The sequence below is a fragment of the Nycticebus coucang genome, chromosome 8, assembly GCF_027406575.1.
Source record: "Nycticebus coucang isolate mNycCou1 chromosome 8, mNycCou1.pri, whole genome shotgun sequence".
Lineage (NCBI taxonomy): Eukaryota > Metazoa > Chordata > Mammalia > Primates > Lorisidae > Nycticebus > Nycticebus coucang.
Genome location: NC_069787.1, coordinates 125207997 through 125230949, shown reverse-complemented (window position 1 = coordinate 125230949; position 22953 = coordinate 125207997). Strand labels below are relative to the sequence as shown.

The 22953-nt window shown below is 38.3% G+C and overlaps 2 protein-coding genes across 2 annotated transcripts in view; one reads left to right on the top strand and one right to left on the bottom strand.

Annotated features, from left to right (window-relative positions):
* RARRES1 (retinoic acid receptor responder 1) overlaps positions 1-4694 on the top strand; it is a 34441-nt gene extending 29747 nt beyond the window's left edge. Inside the window, exons 5-6 of the mRNA XM_053599152.1 lie at positions 1223-1285; positions 1392-4694. Coding sequence (XP_053455127.1) covers positions 1223-1285; positions 1392-1538 — 210 coding nt within the window. The 3' untranslated portion in view covers positions 1539-4694. The remainder of the gene's footprint in view (positions 1-1222; positions 1286-1391) is intronic.
* A 145-nt stretch (positions 4695-4839) lies between these two features.
* The window catches only part of GFM1 (G elongation factor mitochondrial 1), a 55256-nt gene continuing 37142 nt past the window's right edge, over positions 4840-22953 (bottom strand). The window contains exons 14-18 of the mRNA XM_053599151.1: positions 15208-15370; positions 13446-13590; positions 6144-6304; positions 5341-5394; positions 4840-5203 (exon numbers count right to left, since the gene is read on the bottom strand). Of these exons, the coding sequence (XP_053455126.1) occupies positions 5072-5203; positions 5341-5394; positions 6144-6304; positions 13446-13590; positions 15208-15370 (655 nt within the window). The 3' untranslated portion in view covers positions 4840-5071. The remainder of the gene's footprint in view (positions 5204-5340; positions 5395-6143; positions 6305-13445; positions 13591-15207; positions 15371-22953) is intronic.

Here is a 22953-nt window from a genome sequence, read left to right as displayed (position 1 = left end):
CAAAGAAGATGTCACAGAAAAAGCTGTCAGTTTCTGCCTTATCTGGTCCCTTCCCTGCATCCTTGCCCTTCAGGACCCTCCTCACCTAATGGAGATTTCATGGCTTGTAAAAACCTCCATGAATTTTTTTTTTTTTTTTTAGCTTTTTCATATTCCTTAGTAGTCTTCATAATAACCTGGTAGGAGAAGACTAAAATTATAATCCAAATGGAAGTTTTTATTTAAAAAGAAATTTCCTGGCTGGGCACCGTGGCTCACGCCTGTAATCCTACCACTCTGGGAGGCCGAGGCCGAGGCAGTGGATTGCTTGAGCTCAGGAATTGGAGACAAGCCTGAGTCAAAGCAAGACCCCATCTCTAAAAATAGCCAGGTGTTGTGTTGGGTGCTGTAGTCCCAGCTACTCGGGAGGGTGAGGCAAGAGGATCATTAGAGTCCAAGAGTTTGAGGTTGCTGTCAGAGTGACAGAGACTCTGTCTCAAAAAAAAAAAAAAAAAAATATTTCCTCTCTTCCATTTTTAGTACGAAACAAACACTTGCAAAAAAAAAAAAATGTCAAAAAGAAAATAGGAAATTGGTTTAGTCACTAGTAAACTTGAAGATGACTGAGTGCCTACCGAAACATGCCCAGTGCGCTGCTTTTAGCGGCAGTCTGGCACAGCTGTATGGTCTACATGAAGAGTAGGGGTGTTGCAGTCAGCGGACCTGCATTTGAATTCTAATTTGTTACTTACCAGCTGGAACCTCAAGTTACCTCCACTGTAAAGCCGGGGTCATACTACATACTACTGAAAGATAATATTACATGAGAACATGTCTACAGTGCCTAACACAGAGCCCAGGCCGTGGTTGCCTGGGTCGTCCTGCCTGGAACACGTACATCAGGGCTGACCCATCAGCTTCCTGTGCACAGTACAGTATCCTGATCCCTGCAGCTGTTCAAAGATCCCACGATCCTCACAGACCTCAGCCCCCATTAAAACCTATAAATATTAAAGAGAAAAAGTCACATTCAACTAGACTTTCAGGTAACTCAGAGATAAGACAAAAATTTAAGGGTCCATGACTTCTATATCTTGATGCTCAGTGAGGCTGAAAACTACAAGGCAGCAGGAGAGTTGAGGCGCCCGTCCAAACAGACTGCAGATGGCGTGAGCCTTCTGTGCACTGACAGGGAGCTAATACACACTCACCGTGTTGATCAGACTCTGGTTTCTCCCTCCAGAAAACTGATGATGAGGAAATTGATTTTGATTATACTGTGCTACTTCATGAATTCTCAACACAGGTAAAATACAAAATTGTATGTAGAATTTTTTTTTTTTACCAGAAATTTTTGCAAATGATTGCATTTTATGACTTTTTAATTTTACTTTATGACTCTTATTTCCTAGGAAATAATTCCCTGTCATATTCACTTGGTCTGGTACCCTGGCAAACAGCTTAAAGTGAAGTACCACTGTCAAGAGCTGCAGACATCAGAAGCCTCTGGAACTGAAGAAGGATCAGCTGCGGCACCAACAAAGCTTAGTAATTTCTAAAAAGAAAACAGTGATCTGCTTATACTAAGTTCTAAACAAAATCACTGTACCAGCCTAGATCATTATTCTAGTAAAATAGCTAAGATGTAGGCATTCTAATAACTTAAGAAAGCCTATGATTATAAGTAAATACTCAAAAATTAAAAGATGTTGTTTTTTTGTTTGTTTGTTTTCCAACTAGTCTGCTTTAGTTTTTAACTCTGAGGGCCCATGCATACAGAACTCTGCTTTGTGCTAATCTCCGGCAGTCTCCCCAAACTTTCAGCCCTAAAACATAAAATCCAGTCAACTGGTAATGCTGCAACTGGTTCAACAAGTATTTTGAAAAAACAAAGCAAAAAATGATGGTCACATCTCTGAATCTGCATTTCTCATATTTTGAACATATTGTGGCTATTTTAAGTTGCTAAATTGCCTCTATCAAGTATGTAAACAATATTTTCAATGAAAGTAAATTGTAGGAAAAATATTAACTGTTTAAAAGGGTTTTAGTATATTTTATGATTCCAAGCAAGTATTCCTTTTAAACTTGATATCTTTTAAATAAATATTTACATTTCTAAATAATAAAAATGTGTTAAACACATTTGTAGAGACTTGTATATATAGGAAAAAATTTTGGTGCTAAGCTGGAATTAAAAATGAAATTTTATTATGACTTAATTCAAATTTTACAAATAATAAGAGTATATATATCTCACTACATAAAGCTGTCTGCAAATATGCATTAAGAAAACACTGATGTAACTGAAAGTATATTAAGTACATAAAATTTTCATTTATAAGGACAACTTGGACCCAGTGTTGGCCTAAGTAATTTATAAAAGCAAACACAATATGGACTATAATCAAATGTAGTGGAGTATCTCCTTAAGGCAAGAAGAATTGATCCAGGAAATGTCATCATCTGACTTTCAAAATTAGTATCATTTACTGGAACACTTGTATCAATGTCTAAAAACCTTTAGCCAGGTTCCATGACCAGTAATTGATTGGAAAGGATCAGCCTTAAAGAAATCAAAATATTGCTTTTAAGTCTGGACTGTTAGATAATTGGAAAAGTTTATACTAAAGAGAAAAATTCTAAAGATGTGGACCCATACAAAATAAAAGTAAACAACTCATTTACATATTTTTCTATTTAAAATCCCATTTTTGCATTTATCTTCCCAACATCCCCTTGATTTGCCTTGTATTCTGAAACACTGCAAACAATCATTTAAAGGAAAGAATCTGCAATGATTAAATCATACGAAAAACAGAGGCTGAGGCAGAAGAATTGCTATAGCCTAGGAGTTTGAGACCAGCCAGAGCAACGTAACAAGATCCTATCTCTTAAAAAAAATAAAGAAGGTAAAGTTATCAAACGAAAAACCAACAGCCCAAACACTTAATATCACACAAAAGAGTATCAATAACATGACACATATGAATTTCACAAATCTTTCACTTCACGTCCTGGGCCTAAGCAGAGGCAATACTTGAGTGGTCTTTAACTTTGCATATTAGAGTCACCAGGGAAACTTTTCGTCCTGATCCATGTAGAGAACCTGAATATCTTACTTCTAAAGTTCCACAGCTGGTTTTTAAAGTGCAGCAAGGGTCGACACTTAGTGCAATAAATACCATCTAGTGCTGCTTCCATTCTCCAAAACAAGTACGTAATACCGTCTTTCTGTGAATTAGTCAACAATTACCCTGCAAAATAGTAGTATAAAAATCCTCTTTATGAATGGTCTCATTACTTTTCTCCATGCTACAGACTGAGGTTGGTACGTGGTCCTCACCAGCTGTGACCACACTAACAAGGTAGCAGGAGATGTGGGTTCTTGTCTTGGATTTGTCCACATGTGGTCCTATTCTAGTTAGTCCCACCCACTGGGCCATCTTATTGCCCATGAAATGCTGGTGTTGGATTAGATATCTAGAACTTTTTCTGATACTATAACTTTATAACCAGAATGTTTAACAAATTAAAAACAAGTCCAAATTTATCTTAGTTCCAGCGCTTCTGACCATTCTTAATAGCCAGACGAATGATGATAACTCTAGAAGGTACACAGAATGTGTTTCCTCATTAGGAACAATACGCAAAGTTATTGTGAAAGGTGCGAGATGCTGATGAATGCTACAGCAACCACATTTCTCAGCCTTGATGCCAGGGTAGCAATAGACATTCATAGAGGAAATGCACTTGGTGAGCATCAAACTCAAGTATCAGTTTGAAAACTTAAGCTGTGTGGTCTTAGCAAAGTTACTTACTTTCTCTGTGCCTTTACTTCCTCTATTACAAAATGGCATAATAATGGTACATACTCTCTCATAGGGTTGTGGGAAATAGTACATTTAAAGTATTTAGCAAATGTCCTGAAAACATACACTAAATACTTTCAAAAAAAATTTTTCCCCCAGAAAACTTAAGTTATAGAGCCAAATCTAATAAATCAAGAAAGCTAAAAAAATTTAAAATAAATTATTTTATTTCTATTATCCAGTAATGAAAAGGTCTAGGATACATCTATGGCATCAAATGATTTTTGGATAAAGCAATTCTAAGGAATGTACTCGAACCGTCTGGGAAAGCCCAAATTACTCTGGAAATAAAAGCTTACCCATTGTTCTTTCACAATCTCAGTGAATACCATATGTGCATGTGATAAATTCCAATAGACTAAACTTCAGCTAGCGCCTAGTAGGGGACTGAAACTAACTGGGCAGCAACTCTGAAAGTTATATTATTTAGGATGCAGAAAAGTCCAATGAATACAAACAAGGACAGCTTATTTTTTACTCATAAGAGTGGAAGGAAGTAATATTCATATTCCTAAAACACAGGCAGTTATAAATTTGCAAAAGCCACAAATTGAAGCAATCAGCCATGTATAAAAGACAGAAATTTAGCTAATGTTTTAATAGCCCAATGAAGAATCTGAAAAATGTTCTCTATTGAGATCATGTGAAATCCACTCTAAAACAGAAAACCTACCCATTAATGACACTCTAAGAAGTATCACAACGCGCATAATTCACCTTCTTCAGCAAACTAATGATTAATTTTTTTAAATATAGAGGTATGATACATAGACAATAGAGAAGGTAATTTTAACAAAACAAATTAAATTATTAACAAAGTTGCTCCTAGTTAACGTAGATGAAAGGTATATGCTGGTTTTATACTGCCTTTACAGCTTTCCTGTATGTTGAAAAATCTATGAGAAAACATTTAGAACGGAAGTTTACACACATTAAAAGTATAGAGCAAATTAATCTCTTTCCCCCTTAAATAAATATTAAATATATATTTCAGTAATAATTATGGTTTATTTAAGATTTTCCAATGAACTATAAAACCAGTCAACAGAGCTGAACCATGCATAGACTTATCTTTGAAGATAAGAGAAGCTCCTGGATGGGAACGGGAAGAGCCTCCAACATCTCTGGTTTCAGCCGGCTGAATTTATTCCACTGGAATCCATCAAAGTATCTAAACCTTGCAGATTCAGTTAAAGTCGGTCAACTCAAAGTGAGGACAGTTAGTTCTTGGCTTTCCCCTTTTTTATAGGAAGTTGCCCGCTGGCTTCCAAATACTTATTAACGAGATCTTCCTGGGTGGCCGGCAAGCACGGCTGGTACCGGCAGTACTCCATGGTGTATTCCCCCTTCCCCTGGGAGTTTAAAAGAGAGAGAGAATTTTTTTTACAACTATTAAGTAAAGTCATGTGAAGTGAGGATTTCCCAAATCTGACCATTTTGGAAGTGGTCTTTTGAAGAACACTGTCATAACGCTTAAACACTTGCTTACCTCTGTGCATGACCTAAGTTCAGTGGAATAACCAAACATATCATTCAGAGGGACCTAAAAACAAACACAATAGATACTTTAGCATTGTTTATTGAAAGAAATTGGAAAAAATATAGAGACAACCATTTAATTCCATTTAGGTTTCTACTCAATATTCTTGGTTTAGAAGGATTAAAAGCCAAAGACAAACATTTTTATTTTATTCCAAGTGAGAAGCCCTATTTGAAAATTATGTCATTTAACAGTTGCAACTAGAAACCAAGTCTTTAATTTCACAGAGGACACCACGGATGGTCTTCCCTCCTCATTTCTGCTCTGTTCTCTGGCCCCAGCTCCAGCAATCCAAAGCATTTCTTCAGTGACAATGTTAGTATAACACATCCTTTGGACACAGTAATAATATTCTTTGGTAGTACCTTCCGAGAGGCTTTATATAACATGACAAACACCTTCTCCACTGAGATTTAAGTCAAGAAAGCTACAAATAGGAAATTAAATATAGCGCCAGTAAATCAGTGCTCACATAACAATAAAGCAGCTATGCAAAGGAAGATAAAATAAGAAAGATGACTATACATCTAAAAAACAACAGCCACAAAAGGCCAAGATAAAATGAACCTCTTTTTTAGCTTTTGCACTTGAGTTGCTCTAATTGCAAATTACAGAAATTGCCACACATATTTAAGCCACAAATTCAACAGAGAAATTGGTCAATTTGCCCTACAATCTCCAAAATAAAAGTTAATTCTGATTTCCTTCTGTGGTTAATAAAAGCACGATTGTCAATAACCAACAGTACTTACCTCTGCGTACAGTATAAAATAGTCTTCCGTTCCATCTTGCCCAGTGATCACCCCATGGCGCCGGTTAATTCCTGCAATCACTGATCCCTGAAAATCATTTGGGGCTATAACTTCCACAGCCATAATAGGTTCAAGAATACATAATGTTGTGTTTGCCAAGGCTAGGTTTAAAAAAAAAGGAAGTTTATTACTCTTTAAATAAACTGACAAACTGGAACTCTTTTCTATCCAGATGTATGAAAGGCAGATAAATGGCGCTCTCCCAAAGGTACACTCACAAATGATACCGTTAAAATATTTTATCTAGACTTATTTTTCTAGGAGCAATAACAGTCACTCTTGTAAAAGGCAATTCCAGTAAGACATTTAGTTTTAACATCAGTATTTCCCTCACCATATTTTTATCCTTAGAACTCATTAAAATTCAGAGGATAATATAAAAGAGTCTTTAAACAACATTTGATCAAGTCCTTTACCATTTAAACTATCCAGATGAGCTCTGTATTATTCTCTCGGAAAATCTTCAGGAGCAACAATACTAACTGTTAAGGCTTTGACCAAGGTAAACTCTTTCTTTTTTGTTGGTCCCTGACAGATAGTTGTTTCTAACTAAAAAGAAAATAACTTTTACCTCAGGGTGGGAGGGAGATGGGAAGGAACCCCTCCCAGACTCAGAGACAGTCACGCAGAGATCAGCCTCTCCTTTTCTAGGCTGAACAATTCAAACCCTACTGACAATTAGAAGACCAAGTTTCGGGCGGCGCCTGTGGCTCAGTTGGTAAGGCGCCGGCCCCATATACCGAGGGTGGCGGGTTCAAGCCCGGCCCCGGCTGAACTGCAACAAAAAAATAGCCGGGTGTTGTGGCGGGCACCTGTAGTCCCAGCTACTTGGGAGGCTGAGGCAAGAGAATCACTTAAGCCCAGGAGTTGGAGGTTGCTGTGAGCTGTGTGATGCCACGGCACTCTAGTGAGGGCCATAAAGTGAGACTCTGTCTCTACAAAAAAAAAAAAAAAAAAAAAGAAGACCAAGTTTCTAGTTTCTGTGCTATCTCTAAGAAGCCATATGCCCTTTGGAAAAGCACAGTCTGTCCAGGTCTCAAGTTTCTTCACATGTCAAATAAAGATTCTGGACTTAATTTGGCCAATTTAAGCACTAAAACTCACTGGGTATGTCTGGATTTATTTTTTGTCCCTCTTTTTTTTATTAATCATAGCTGTGTACATTAATGTGATCATGGGGCACCATACACTGGTTTTATGGACCATTTAACACATTTTCATCATTTTGTCCCTCTTAATACATAACCAGACACTTACTATTACAAATGCCAACTGACATTTCAATGTAACAACATGGAGAGATTACAAACTCCAGGCATTCACACTTAATCTGGAAGATGTGACAGTGCAGAATACTACGACTTCAGCCTCTGATTGGCTAATTTTATTTTGTAAAACACAGAAAAGATGACAAATATTTTGCTTTTAAATTATCATAGTTTTCCCAGAAGCATCAGTTTGTTTATAACAAATTAACAATTACAATTGAAGCAGTTTCAAAAATACACTACTGGCTCCTGATCAAACTAAAAAGCTTCTGCACAGCCAAGAACACAGTAAGTAAAGCAAGCAGACAGCACTCAGAACGGGAGAAGATATTTGCAGGTTATGTCTTCAACAAAGGTTTAATAACCAGAATCCACAGAGAACTCAAACGTATAAGCAAGAAAAGAACAAGTGATCCCATCGCAGGCTGAGCAAGGGACTTGAAGAGAAACTTCTCTGAAGAAGACAGGCGCCCGGCCTACAGACATATGAAAAATGCTCATCATCTTTAATCATCAGAGAAATGCAAATCAAAACTACTTTGAAATATCATCTAACTCCAGTAAGATTAGCCCAATATCACAAAATCCCAAGACCAGAGATGTTGGCGTGGATGTGGAGAAGAGGGAACACTTCTACACTGCTGGTGGGAATGCAAATTAATACATTCCTTTTGGAAGGAGAACACTTAGAGATCTAAAAATAGATCTGCCATTCAATCCTTTAATTCCTCTACTAGGTATATACCCAGAAGACCAAAAATCACATTATAACAAAGATATTTGTACCAGAATGTTTACTGCAGCCCAATTCATAATTGCTAAGTCATGGAAAAAGGCCAAGTACCCATCAATCCACGAATGGATTAATAAATTGTGGTATATGTACACCATGGAATATTATGCAGTCTTAAAGAAAGATGGAGACTTTACCCTTTCATTTTTACATGGATGGAGCTGGAACATATTCTTCTTAGTAAAGTATCTCAAGAATGGAAGAAAAAGTATCCAATGTATTTCAGCCCTACTATGAAACTAATTTATGGTTTTCATATGAAAGCTATAACCCAGTTATAACCTAAGAATATGGGGAAGGGGGAAAGGGAAGGGGGGATGGGGGAGGGGGTAGAAGGAGGGTGATTGGTGGGATTACACCTCTGGTGCATCTTACAAGGCTACATTGAAACTTAGTAAATGTAGAATATAAATGTCTTAACACAATAACTAAGAAAATGTCAGGAAGGCTATGTTAACCAGTGTGATGAAAATGTGTCAAACGGTCCATAAAACTAGTGTATGGTGCCCCATGATCACATTAATGTACACAGCTATGATTTAATAAAAAAAAATTAACAATTACTCTCATAGTCATTAAAGCACTTCTTTTAAAGATACTATCAGCTTACGTGTAATAATTATGAGAATAGCAATACATGCATTTCTTAGAAATACTTTTTAATTAAAATAATATCCTAGCTCACACCTACCCTGGACTCATTAGTCCTAATTAGTGAATTCTGTTCTGAGAGAGAAACAATTGAACTTCATAGAAATACTGCGGACTCCTGTGATTCATTGGCTAAGCTCTACAAAATTGCACATGGGTATCTCCAATAGACCATCAATTCTAGACTATAAAAACAGCTCTATTTCTTGAGTTACTACAATAGCAGAGCTTCTGTGGCTCTAAAGAAATATAATTAATAGGAAAAAGGTTCCCTGAACAAGACATGTGAACAGACATATCCAGATGCAGCTACACATTATCTAGTGTATTCTCCCTGGGTCAGGAATGTGAAGGGCCAGGTTATGCAAATGTCCTATTCTGAAGGGAAGGACAGGGCCAGGTGCACAGTGCTCATCACTCAATTGCTGAAAACTGCCTGTCTAGTTCTTGGTTCGTATTCTTTCACCCTGCTCCCTTCCTTTTAATTCCTCTTCTTAAATCCACCTCCTGACTCACTTCCAAATGACCAGAGGGTTAGGGTTAAACATCCTCCAACCCTATCACCAGTGACAAGACTCCAGAGGTAATTCACTCTGCATTTCAACAGCCACATAGCAGCTGAGCCCTAAAAGCAATTTTCCTCCAGTAGATCAATGTGGTCTGTAGCTCCTTGAGGCAAGAAGTGAAAATACTAATATTAGCACAAGACCTTTTAAGCCAACACAGTGCGTAGAGATGGTAATGTTTACATTTCAGCCCACTAGGAATAACATAGATGGTCACCAGGCCAGGCGCTAAAGAGGCTGTGTGAAGACGTGGTCCAGGGTGGTGACTCTGGACTAGGTTTAACTATCAGCTGCTCCTCTAACCAGCAAGAAACCTGGGGGTCATTCAATTAACTGCTCTGAGCCTCAACTTACTCAGCTATAAGGTCTCTGTGAAGACAAAATATGATAGCTCATGTACTCAGCATAAACATCAGCCATCAATAAATGCTACGATAAGCACTCTGAGACAAACCAGCGGGGGAGCAGGTGGCAAAGCACGGTGCCAGGTCAAAGGTAACACGGCAGGAAAAGGGATTAGCATTCACCGTGTCCAAACACATACGTGCAAGTGTGTTCAAGTTCATTCTTATTTAAGGTTTGCAAAATTATTTACCAGGCTGCCTGGGGAAAGTTCAGATGACCTGTATGTTTCCACAAAGTAAGGAAAGAGGAGAGCCAGGATTCACACTCAAAGCCCAGTAGTAATGGGACAGGAGACCAAAAAAAGGCGCTGCTGAGTTAAACGAGCTCACACCAGGACTCTGGTTAGCCTTTTATTTCTCTTGCAGGGTGACGACAAGTTTGGTGTTTCTGGAGATACCAAGCATGGCACTCGAAAAACTGGCCACAAAGAAGGATGGCAACGGTCCCAGCCATAGGGCACAAATGCCTAAACGTTCAACTTTACATTTCAGGTTTATATTATATCACTGATTAATCTCATAATGAGATTTAAAATTTGGCCCAAATTAGTTCCAGTTTTCATTTTTCTAAATGAAGAATAAATGAGATTTTAACTATTTTCCTTCAGATTTTGATAATACGGAACGTATATCTATGTAGTATTACAATAATTATATAAGCTTTTATACTGAGCTCATTCCCCAACATTCTGGCCCTGAAACTCACACAGCAGTCAATGGAGGTAAACACACAAAAAGTTGACTTTCTTACTGAGTTTGGCAAGAACTTCCTTTCACATGACTTTTAACACTTTTATCTTTTTTTTTAGGAAGGGAAAAGCTAATTCATATTTTTACTCCAAATCTCCAAAAAACGTTTTATTTTATTTTTAATTGACAAATAATAGTTGTGTATGTTTATGGGATACAATGTGATGTTTCAAAGATTTTTGTTTTTCAATCATGGAGAAATAAGAATCAGATGAAGAAAGAGCAAAGTAATTTATTTATTTATTTATTCTGAGACAGAGTCTCACTTTGTCGCCCTCAGTAGAGTGACGTGACGTCACAGTTCATAGCAACCTCAAAGTCTTGGGTTCAAGTGATTCTCTTGCCTCAGCCTCCTCAGTAGCTGGGACTATAGGCACCTGCCACAACGCTCAGCTATTTTTAGAGATGAGGTCTCGTTCTGGTTCAGGCTGGCCTCAAACCTGTGAACTCGGGCAATCCACCCGCCTCGGCCTCCCAAAGTTCAAGTAATTTATTTTTCATCCTAGCTTGCTGCTTGTCTTCACAGGGATAGTTTCAAAAATAAGACTTCCCAATTCAATTACAATCCAGTGCTTTCCTTTGCACATCTACCAGGCAATTACTCATACTTGATATTTATACTGTATTTGTACTATACTATAGCTAAATAATAAAATGCTAAATATTCTACTGCTTAGTTAGTATTCATAGATATAAACATTTTCAAGGATAGATGTGTATATTAAGGGCAAATATTATACAGCTACCTTTACTTACATTTAAACATAAGAACAGTTAAAAAGGATGAGGCTCTTTGTTAATTGATAACCATAGCAATTACCTGGTTTTATGTACCCTTTATCTCCAGGAAAACTACCAATTTCCAGTCAAGAACCAGTACAGAACCATTGGTATTTTCTAATTTGTTTTAACTGTTTTTCTAAAAATTATATCAAGTGACTAATCTGTCAGCTTAAGATTAAAGTGGTAAACACAGAGAAGTCTTACTGAGCCATGCCCAGTAAAGCAGCTTCGTTTTGTCATGTCATTTTCTTATTTCCGATTAACACAATCTTCAGATTGTGAAAAGATTTCATCACAGATTTCAACTGAATTTTTTAATGGAAAACTGACATAAAAGATACGGAGAATTCTCTCTCCCTTTCACAACTGAGAAACTAAAACATAAATTACTAAAGTCTCCAAGCAGTTAAAGTAAAATAAGGAATCAGCAACCTGGTCCAATCACTGCCCCGCACCTGATCACAGATGCCAACTACAACCAAAACAACACAAAGTTCAAGATGGAGAATCCACAGAACCCTGATCTACAGACTGCTTGGGAAATGTTATGACTAATTTAATTTTTTACTGTCCATTTTAAACCTGTTTGATGACAATATTTCTGAATGTTATATGAATCATAATTGATTATAACTTGTGTAAAGACACTTATGGACATTACAAATGAATTTCCACATAAAGGATATGGAAGAGATAACAAAAGAATGAATTTTCTTGCTGCAGGACACACTTTGAAGATCCTTTGTTGGAAAACTGTGATGTCAAATTGCTATGTTATCACTGACTTTTTTCTCTTACAAGCAAAGAATCAAATATGCTTGCAACTGCTTAGGGTTCTAGTTCATCAGGGCTTAAATTCACAATTATTCTACGTGAATAAGGTTGACAATTTCAGCAGTTTAGCAAGAAGTCTACTTGTGAATAAGGTTTACTAAATTCTTCCAAAGTACTTTGTTATTCTCAAAATGTCTAAAAACTTACCATGTCATACATGAAAAAATTACGTACAAATTTACACATTTCTTGACATTTGAGTAAAGTCACTAAAAACAGCATTACTGTAGTTAACATATCTTTCAAATATTTCTAGAATTCTGGACTTTTCTCTCTATTAAAAACAAACTCACAAAACATATAAATTTAAACCTATAAAAAACATATAAATTTAAAACTATAAAAAAAGAGATAAATTTAGGAGTACATGGTAGGCTTTTAATTTTTCAAGAAAAAGAACATAATAATCTATTCTCACTTTTCAGTTCTATAAATATTTGTTCACTGGCTACAATATTCTCTGATGTGATGTATAGTGCTCTGGGTGAAGAGTAAAAATAGCCTTCTCGGGCTCTCCTGGTCTGTCAGGGAAAACAGACACCCTGAAGTGATAGGGATAGTGAGCACAGGTAGGAAAGACGGAGAATCAGAGGGAGCTGAACAGGAGGCAGTGCGGACGATGGCCTGTCAGGGCAAAGGGACACCCTACAGTGCTAGGGACTGCGAGCACAGGTAAGAAAACGGAACCAGAGGGAGCTGAATGGGAGCAGTGTGGACAAAGGGGAACATAGTGTAACAGTAACGAGACAAAGGTAACCACAAGCATCTGAGACAACCATAAGTGACACACACAAAAAAATAAAAAGTAACAGAAACAACACCACAGAGCATGTTATATGTTACAACACTGTGTATTACCTACCTGCCGCCACGACACACATGGGACACATCCACTAATCAGGTAAGATGAAAAGCTCCCCTGCCAAAGGCCAGCAGAGAGGAGACAATGTCCCCACTGATCAAGAAAAGATACAACTTCAGCAAGGAGGAGAGGCAAGAAACAGGTATGACCCAGAGCTCTCAGGGCCAGGCTCTGCTGGGATGCGCACCTGCTCTCACCCTCCAGGGCACACCTTCACCTTCGCCAATAAACTCTGTCTGTTTGCGACACGGTCACTCCCGCTCACCTTCATTCTCTGTCAAGTAGGACTGAGGGACTGGGGTGCAGCTGTTCTTGCTGGAACACAGCCTACCTTGTTTAAGAGCACCTTCTCCTGCTCGGATGAAGGCGATTTCATTGGAATCAACCATGTGGTGTGCTCCATCCTGCAGGACAAACCGGAACCCAGACAGCTTGTGACCAGAAAGGGGGCCCTTCTCACAGGCGCCTAAAAACCCCTGTGAAGGAATCAACACGACTTCTGCAATGAGTGGGTTTTTCTTAGAGATGCACTCTCAACAACACTGAAACGTTTTTTGTTCAATAGTGTAACATTGTTGTGAATGCTATTGCGCCTGTAATCCCAGCTACTGGGGAGGCTGAGGCAAGAGAATCGCTGAAGCCCAGGAGTTGGAGGTTGCTGTGAGCTGTGTGAGGCCATGGCACTCTACCGAGGGCCATAAAGTGAGACTCTGTCTCTTAAAAAAAAAAAATTCTTTTAAAAAGGCTTAGTGTCTTTCATTATTGTGGCATCTAGAGGAGCAATCTCTCAGAAAGGCAGAGGACTTGAAGCTAATTTGAAAGCACCACTAAGAATGCTAACTCCACCTTCTCATAACCTCACCCTCAGGAACCACTCAGCTCTCACAATTCAACAGACAGACAGCAAGATCCTAATTTTAGAAATTGAAAACAGTAAAACTAAGGAACTTCCTAAAAGAAAACCCCATCAAAACTGGTGTTCACAACGGCTGCACCGTGAGACCCTAGCACATACCTGACCTGGCTTGCCTCATTGGCAGGCACCACATCATAGCCCTGGTGTTATGTATTGTCGCTAAGAACCAGAATTAAATGGTAAGTTTCATTTCTCTAAACATAATTTTTTTTTTTATAAAATAGCTTCATGAGGTACAACTGATATATAATAAACTGTACATATTTAAAGAGTACAATTCGGTTAAGTTTACAATTCTTTTTAATTCAGTCACTTAACAAATATTTTGTGGAGCTCCTATAATTCATGTGAGTGAATTCCTGGCACCACAGTAACAGGGTTGCATAGAAAGTCCCATATATTTCTTTACACTTCAAAACCGTCAATTATGTGTGCTGAAAAGAATCTAAGGTCTCCTTCACCTATGTTAATCTTGTGGGACATAACATATTTCAATAAGTGTGTGAATGGCAAAAGTATTGTCTTATTTGAAATACAAGTAAAATGAATGGAATGCATTAACCACAAAAAATGCTATTTATTACCACCCAAATTATAACCTGATGATAGGGATTTTAAGTTAAAAGATTTTTTTAAAGTCTGTAAGAATAAACTAAAGATTTATAACACCTTAAAGCAAATCACGTGGAAAGCAAACAAAGCAATTAGAATTCTTCAGGACATAAGTCTTATTTGACCCTCACTGCTATGAGGCCTACACATGAAGACTGGTTCTGAACACTGACCGGCAGCAGTGATGCCAGCAGCACCCGGGTGTTGAGAAGGGTCACTCTACTACAACAGTACGCATCAAACTTTCATGAATCCTTAAGGACTGCTGCAAATTTTAATTGCAGATTACAATCAAGGCAGTAGATTCAATTTATCAAGAGAAATATGACAATGATTAAGAAACAGAAGGCTTTCCCATCACTGTCCTAGCAGGTATTTATAGCTCTTGCACTTAATGACCTTGAGATTCTAGAACAAGATGGAAAGCTTAACGTTCGGGTCAAGAAGCAGGACTGTAACTAAAATGAACCATGACAGACACTGTGATGGAAGGTAAAGTGTAATCGGACACCCAATAAACTGTTTTTAATAAATGAAAATGCAAAAAAGCTTTTGTAAAATTTACCTTTTCTACAGCAGGCACAAAGTGCTTTGGAACGTTTGATCCGAATGTTTCATCTGCAAACTCCAGCTTGGTGTAGTTCTCTGGGTCCAGAGGCTCCAGCACACCTATCACTTTTCCAAACTGGCCTGCACCGCCTGATTGTTTTTTATGTGTAAACTCAAATCTGAAATTGATTTGGGGGGGGGGAACAAACAAAGCATATGTAAACCATACTTAAATAACTCCTGTTAATTTGAAAGAAAAAACCCACATTTAATCATTTTCATATTTTCCTTTGAATATGGTCTTGCTATAAAATTTATTGTAGAATTTATTTTACAAAGAGTCATCTCTTTTCTGTTCTTATCTGGGGATAGGGATAGGAAATACCACCAAAGTAATCTATGTTTTTAATTTCTAATTCTGAATTAAACAAATAAAAAAATGTAAGTAGTTAAAATAAAAAGATCTGTCTAAGGTTCTTGCCCTAATAACCTACATTCCAAAGAGCTTACCCACTTCCTTGAATAGTGTTCTCTTCTTAAATCTCTATAACCAAAAATGGTTACTCAAAAATAGCAGTTTTGATGGCTAGAGGTAATTTATTCAGGCAGTTCCTATTTGATTTATTATTATTATTATTACTATTAGACAGATTCTCACTCTGTTGCCCTGGGAGAAGTGCCATGGCATCATCATAGCTCCTAGCAACCTCAAACTCTTGGGTTCAAGAGGTCTTTTTGCCTCAGCCTCCCAAGTAGCTGGGACTATAGGCACCCACCACAATGCTCAGCTAGTTTTTCTATTTTTGGTAGAGATGGGGTCTCACTCTTGCTCAGGATGGTCTCGAACACTTGAGCTCAAGCAATCCACCCACCTCAGCCTTCCAAGGGGCTGGGATTACAAATGTGAGCCACCATGCTCAGCCTATTTATGTATTTTTGAGACAGGATCTCACTCTGATGCCTGAGCTAGAGTTCAGCATAGCTCACAGCAACCTTATCCTATCCTCCTGCCTCAGCCTCTCAAGGAGTTGAGACTACAAGCATGTGCACCACCATGCCCCACTAATTTTTCTACTTTTTTGTAGAGACAGGGCCTTGCTATTGCTCAGGCTGGTCTAGAACTCCTGGCCTCCTGCAATCATTCCACCTCAGCCTCCTAGAGTGCTAGGATTACAGGCATGAGCCCCTGTGCCCAGCTGACAAGAGCATTACAGACTCTGGCAATATAAGAAAAGGGAATTGCAGGTGGACGATTAACACCTGAAAATAATTAATGGCAAAATGATAGTGACTAACATAAGTAAGTCATACAAAAAGAAATTCAGACCCAGGTCATTGTATTCAAACTACTAACGGCAACATAAATAGGACTGAATAAGCACTTTACAGACATATTCAACATATGTAAATACAGGCTACGATTTCATTGGAAAAACATGGCCTGAGTATTTACTATTTGCAAAGCATTTCTTCCTTTCCGTTGAAATCTTCCGCAAGACCCTAACATAGAAGAGGGCTGTTGCTTTCAAATTATTTGCAGATAACTGCAGAGAAACAGATATTAATGATTCATGTTCCTGCCTACAGATCTGTGAGTGGTGAGAAGAAGTAAATTATCAAGATTGGTATAAGATGCCAGCTTAGAACAGGCAGGTTTTCTAAAGAGCTTAAGTGTGAATGTGTCTGATGAACTGCCTTTAAATAATCTCCCAGTGCTCCAGAACTTCAAGATGGGCTGGGAGAAACATGTAAAAGGTTGATTTTTCTAGGAGGGGCAAAGAACAGTTATCAGAACTAAGAGAAGGAAAGAAGAGGGGACAAAATCGCCAAATCATCACAAAATTACTGAAGGGCCTCCCCCGACCACAGGCCACTAACATATCCTCGGGTGTGCCCAAAGTTCTCCAGGAGACACCTCACATTCTATTTTCAATTTGACAATAATATAACATCTATACAAACATATCCCAGACCTGTGTTGTCCATGCAGTAATCACTAACCATGGCTCTTTAAATTAATTACAATAAAATACAATTACAAATTCAGTTCCTCAGTTATGTAACACTAGTCGCATTCCAAGCAAGTGCCACACATGGAGTGGCTTCTATGCCAGACAGCACAGACATGGAGAACCAAGAGCAGACAGCACTGCTCTAGAGGACCAACTGCTACAGAGTAGCTCCCTCTCTGTACAAGAGCAGACAGCACTGCTCTAGAGGACCAACTGCTACAGAGTAGCTTCCCTCTCTGTACAAGAGCAGACAGCACTGCTCTAGAGGACCAACTGCTACAGAGTAGCTCCCTCTCTGTACAAGAGCAGACAGCACTGCTCTAGAGGACCAACTGCTACAGAGTAGCTCCCTCTCTGTACAAGAGCAGACAGCACTGCTCTAGAGGACCAACTGCTACAGAGTAGCTCCCTCTCTGTACAAGAGCAGACAGCACTGCTCTAGAGGACCACCTCCTACAGAGTAGCTTCCCACTCTGTAAAAGAGCAGACAGCACTGCTCTAGAGGACCACCTCCTACAGAGTAGCTTCCCACTCTGTACAAGAGCAGACAGCACTTCTCTAGAGGACTAACTCCTACAGAGTAGCTTCCCTCTCTGTACAAGAGCAGACAGCACTGCTCTAGAGGACCAACTCCTACAGAGTACCTGCCTCTCTATACAAGAGCAGACAGTACTGCTCTAGAGGACCAACTCCCTACAGTTTCAGGGACCATGTCTGAATTTTATAATTGAGAAGTTGCCATAAAACAGAACACTTATGTATATGGCTTGTGTGAAGCACTTTATATGGATTGTTCTTACTTGTTTTGTTTTAACCACAAATCCACATAGTAGGTACTATTTTTAATCAATTAAAAATGTTTAATTAAAAAAAGATAAAAATTTAATCTGCAAATGAGGAATTCATTTCAAAATCTGTTAGAAGGTACTGCAACAAGACAGATTTTGCAGTAGTTTAGACCAAGAGGAAGTGGGAGAACTATGACATCTTAGCAGGCAGCTGAACTGGCTGAAGGTGGAAGGACCCACATGCACCTGGCCTGTGGTCAGACCACTGCCATGCTGGAAGAAGGAATTCTGTTTTGGTTAAACATTTGTCTGTCACATTAAAATTAGATTAATTAGAATTGTGTAATTTTCTTGTTTACCTCTAGTTTGGACATTTGCTTTGACTTTATATCCAAGCAAAGGTGCAAATTGAAGGTATTCTTACTTGATTTTATGTTATATAATTATGTAAATTATAATTTACATGATTTCGGAGAACCATAATAAATTGTTGTCTAGGTTTTCTTGCTCCATTTACAGAGAACTGGCAGAGTAGATTAAGTATAATAATTAAGGGCCCTAGGATTTTAAGAGTGATAAATGAACACTGGCTTCAATATAGCTAAGGCCATCAGCCCTGTTCACACCTAATAAAAGAGTTAGCCCGTTCTTTGACGTTCTGAAGCCGGGCACTGACTTCTCTCTAGCTATGCAAGTCCTAAATAGAACCTTCTTCCAATTTAAAGTTGTTTTATCCACACTAAAATTTTGTTGTGTAGTGCAGCGACCTTCATCAATTATTTAGCTAGATCTTCTGGATAACATGCTGCAGCTTCTGCATCACCACTTGGTGTCTCACCTTGCACTTGTACGTTATGAAGATGGTTTCTTCTTAAACCTCATGAACCTACTGCTGCTAGCTTGAAGCTTTTCTTGTGCAGCTCCCCCAGCTCTCTGATTCTCAATAGAACTGAAGAGAGTTAGAGCTGTGCACCAGATTGGGCCTTGGCTTAAGGGAATGTTGTGGTTGGATTTTTCTATTCAGACCATTCAAACTTTTTCATAACAGCAATAAGGCTATTTTGCTTTCTTATTATTTGTGTATTCACTGTAGTACTTAATTCATTCCAAACACTTGCACTCTGCATTCACAGCTTGGCTACCTTTTTGGTGCAAAAGGCCTAGTTTTCAGCTTATCTCAGCTTTCAATGTGCCTTCTTCATTAAGCTTAATTAATATCCAGGTTTTGGCTTAAAGTGAAAGACAGATGAATCTTCCTTTACCTTGAACACTTAGAGGCCACTACAAGGTTATCAATTGGACTAATTTCAATACTTTTATGTCTCACAAAGTATGCCCAAGGAGAGGAAAAAAGACTGGGAGCCACCAGTAGGTGGAGCAGTGAGAACACACAGAATAGAGGTATTTACAAATGAAGTTCATTATCTTACAAGAGGTCCATAGCAAAACTACTGCAGTAGTAATATCAAAGATCACTGTCCAGCCTGATATGGTGGTGCACACCTGTAGCCCTACCAATTTGGAAGACCAAGGCAGGAGGATCAGTTGAGGCCAGGAGTTTGAGACCAGCCTGGGCAACAACAGCAAGATCCTATCTCTACAAAAAGTAAAAAAAATTACCTGTGCATGGTGGCATGCACCTATAGTCCCAGTTACTCGGGAGGCTGAGGGAGGAGGATTGCTTGAGCCCAAAAATCTGAGGTTGCAGTGAGCTATGATAACACCACTGCACTTTAGCCTGGGCAACAAAGCAAGACCCTGTCTCCAAAATAAATAAATAAATAAATAATCACAGACTATCATAATAGATAAAATGATAATATAAAGTTTTGAAATACTGCCTTGTATTTTGAGAGTTACCAAGTTACAAAGTGAGCACGTGCTGCTAGAAAAATGGAGCTGACAGAGTTGCTCTACAAGGGTTACCACAAACCTTCAATTTGTAAAAAAATGTGCTATTCCCACAGTACAGTAAAGCAGAATAAAATGCAGTATGCTGTATTTGTTTAAAAATACATAGTATGTGGTGGCGCCTGTGGCTCAGTGAGTAGGGCGCCGGCCCCATATGCCGAGGGTGGCGGGTTCAGACCCAGCCCCGGCCAAACTGCAACCAAAAAATAGCCGGGCGTTGTGGCGGGCGCCTGTAGTCCCAGCTGCCCGGGAGGCTGAGGCAAGAGAATCGCGTAAGCCCAGGAGTTAGAGGTTGCTGTGAGCCGTGTAATGCCACGGCACTCTACCCGAGGGCGGTACGGTGAGACTCTGTCTCTACAAAAAAAAAAAAAAAAATACATAGTATGTAACTATGGAAATGGACAGCATTAAAGTTTTTAATTTAAAATTTTATATTTAACAAATTGATAATTAACCTTCTCAGTATATTAAATAAGCCAGTGTATCTATTATGTTAAAATTACTATTTTAACAAACTAATACTTTCCTTAAGTAAAATTAATATTCACTATCCTGTATGTGTACATATATTCATGTTTTACTGTAGTTTTTATACCAACTATATTGCTTATTAACCCCAGCAATCAATTTCTGCTTTCTCCAAAAAGAAAACTAGAAGACAGAAAAAGAAGAAATGTCTAGCTAAAGTTTTGTGTACAAATTTTAGATTACTTCTATTTTTAGGGTGGCAAAATAAAACACACATAATATCCACAGCATTTGTTCACTCTGTTTATTCATAGCCATATTATAATGTATAAAAATAAAGGTGAACAGAAACCACCTTTAGTGACCATAGCTCTACATCATTTATTTCTTATAAATTGTTATGTATCCAAGACTAATTTAACATTATGTAAGGTCTTGAACAGTTAACTGAGTATCTGAAAAATTACAATTTTAGTTAACACATTTGGTACTTATAATTAGTACTGGCATAAAAAAATTTATAAGTTCCAAGCTCTTTTAAAAAACACATGTATTGGGCAGTGCCTATGGCTCAGGGAGTAGGGCGCCAGCCCCATATACCCAGGGTGGAGGGTTTGAACCCAGCCCTGGCCAAACTGCAACAACAAACAGTAGGGCGTTGTGGCGGGCACCTGTAGTCCAGCTACTCGGGAGACAAAGGCAAGAGAATTGCCTAAGCCCAAGAGCTGGAGGTTGCTGTGGGCTGTGACGTCACAGCGCTCTACCGAGGACAACAAAGTAAGACTCTGTTTCTCTAAAAAAAAAAAAAAAACAAAACCAAAAACAAAAAACCTATATTACAATTTGTTTAAACACCATTTTATAGTTTGTAATCTTAAATAACTGGAGGATAATTTAACCCATAAATTAAATAAGAAATTTAATAAGTTTAAATCATAAAAAGTTCACCCTTAGTTTTATATAGATTAGAATATATTATCAGTATTAATCTTAATAAAACCTGTACAAAGATAAAGAGTTGACTTAAAAAAATATTAATTCATTATAGTTTGCTCCAATTTATCTATATATCAGAACTATTTCATAAACCTTTTTATAAAATATAATTTGTAAACCTTATTAATAATCATTCGATATTTAAAAGCTCTGCTTTTATCATGAAAACTTGTTTCTTATAACCACAATAACAAAGGCTATTATTTAAATTCATTTGTCTATATTGTTTAAAGCTAAGGAAGCATAAATGGTTAATGACTTTTTTTCTTTTAGACATTTTTGCCTGTTTATCTGCACTAAATATTCTTGGATTGCACATATGACAGAGTAACTTATTCTAATAATTAGCCTTTAAAATGTTTCAGGCAGAAGAAAAAGATAGGGAGAAAAACAGGAAAAAAGATGAGCTAGAGACAACTCTAGACAAATGAAATTACCACTGCAAAAGGCTAATTTATACTTCTTCTTCAAGAGATGAGAAAATTTAAACATAAGCCATAAGTCATGCAGATACAAAGCCCTGAAGTATGGGAATAAAAGATGGGCAGTCTTCTACATTGAGCAAAGTGATCTCTTTTTTTTTGTTTGTTTGTTTTTTGAGACGGAGTCTCAAGCTGTCGCCCTGGGTAGAGTGCCCCGTGGTGTCACAGCTCACAACCTCCTCCAACTCTTGGGCTCAAGCGATTCTCTTGCCTCAGCCTCCCAAGTAGCTGGGGCTACAGGTGCCCGCCACAACATGCAGCTATTTTTGTTGTTGTTGTTGTTGTTGCAGTTGTCGTTTTTGCTTTAGCTGGCCCAGGCTGGGTTCAAACCCGCCAGCCTGGGTGTATGTGGCCAGCACTCTTACCCCCTGAGCTCAATCAACCCACAGTGGCTAAAATACTGAGTGTGTGTCTAGGGCGTGAAAGGAGAGAGCAGCGGGAGGGAAAGGTATGCACAGAGTACCTCCTGGAGTCGTGACTGCTTTTGAATTTTGCTGCTATTCTTCTTCTTTTTTTTTATTGAATCATAGCTGTGTACATCAATGCGATCATGGGGTACAATGTGCTGGTTTTATATACAATTCGAAATATTTTCATCAAACTGGTTAACACAGCCTTCGTGGCATTTTCTTAGTTATTATGTTAAGACATTTATTTTCTACATTTATTAAGTTTTGCATGTACCCTGGTGAGATGCACCCTAGGTGTGGTCGCATTGATTTCCCTCCCTCTTCTTCTAACGTCCCTCTCAAATAAACTGTCTTCTTCATATCAGAGTTCCCCAGAGTTCACCAACTCCTTGGTAAAGTTACTCTAGAAGATAGTACAAGTTTATTATCTGACAAACCCATGAAAAATTGGCAGATGTTCTGCCAAAAGAAAGAACACTGTTAGGAGTGTTAACTCTACGGCTAAAGCAGCGGCGAGCTGACCTCCGGAGCATGAAGAGGCGGTGCCATGTGAGAGGGAGGGCTCTCCGGAAGCAAACTCATCATACACAGACAAGACGGAGGAAAGTTTTCATTGACAAATAGTATGAGATGGGGGACAAGCAAAGAGAAGGCAGGAGACAGTGCTTAAAGCCAAGGACTGCAGAGAACACCAA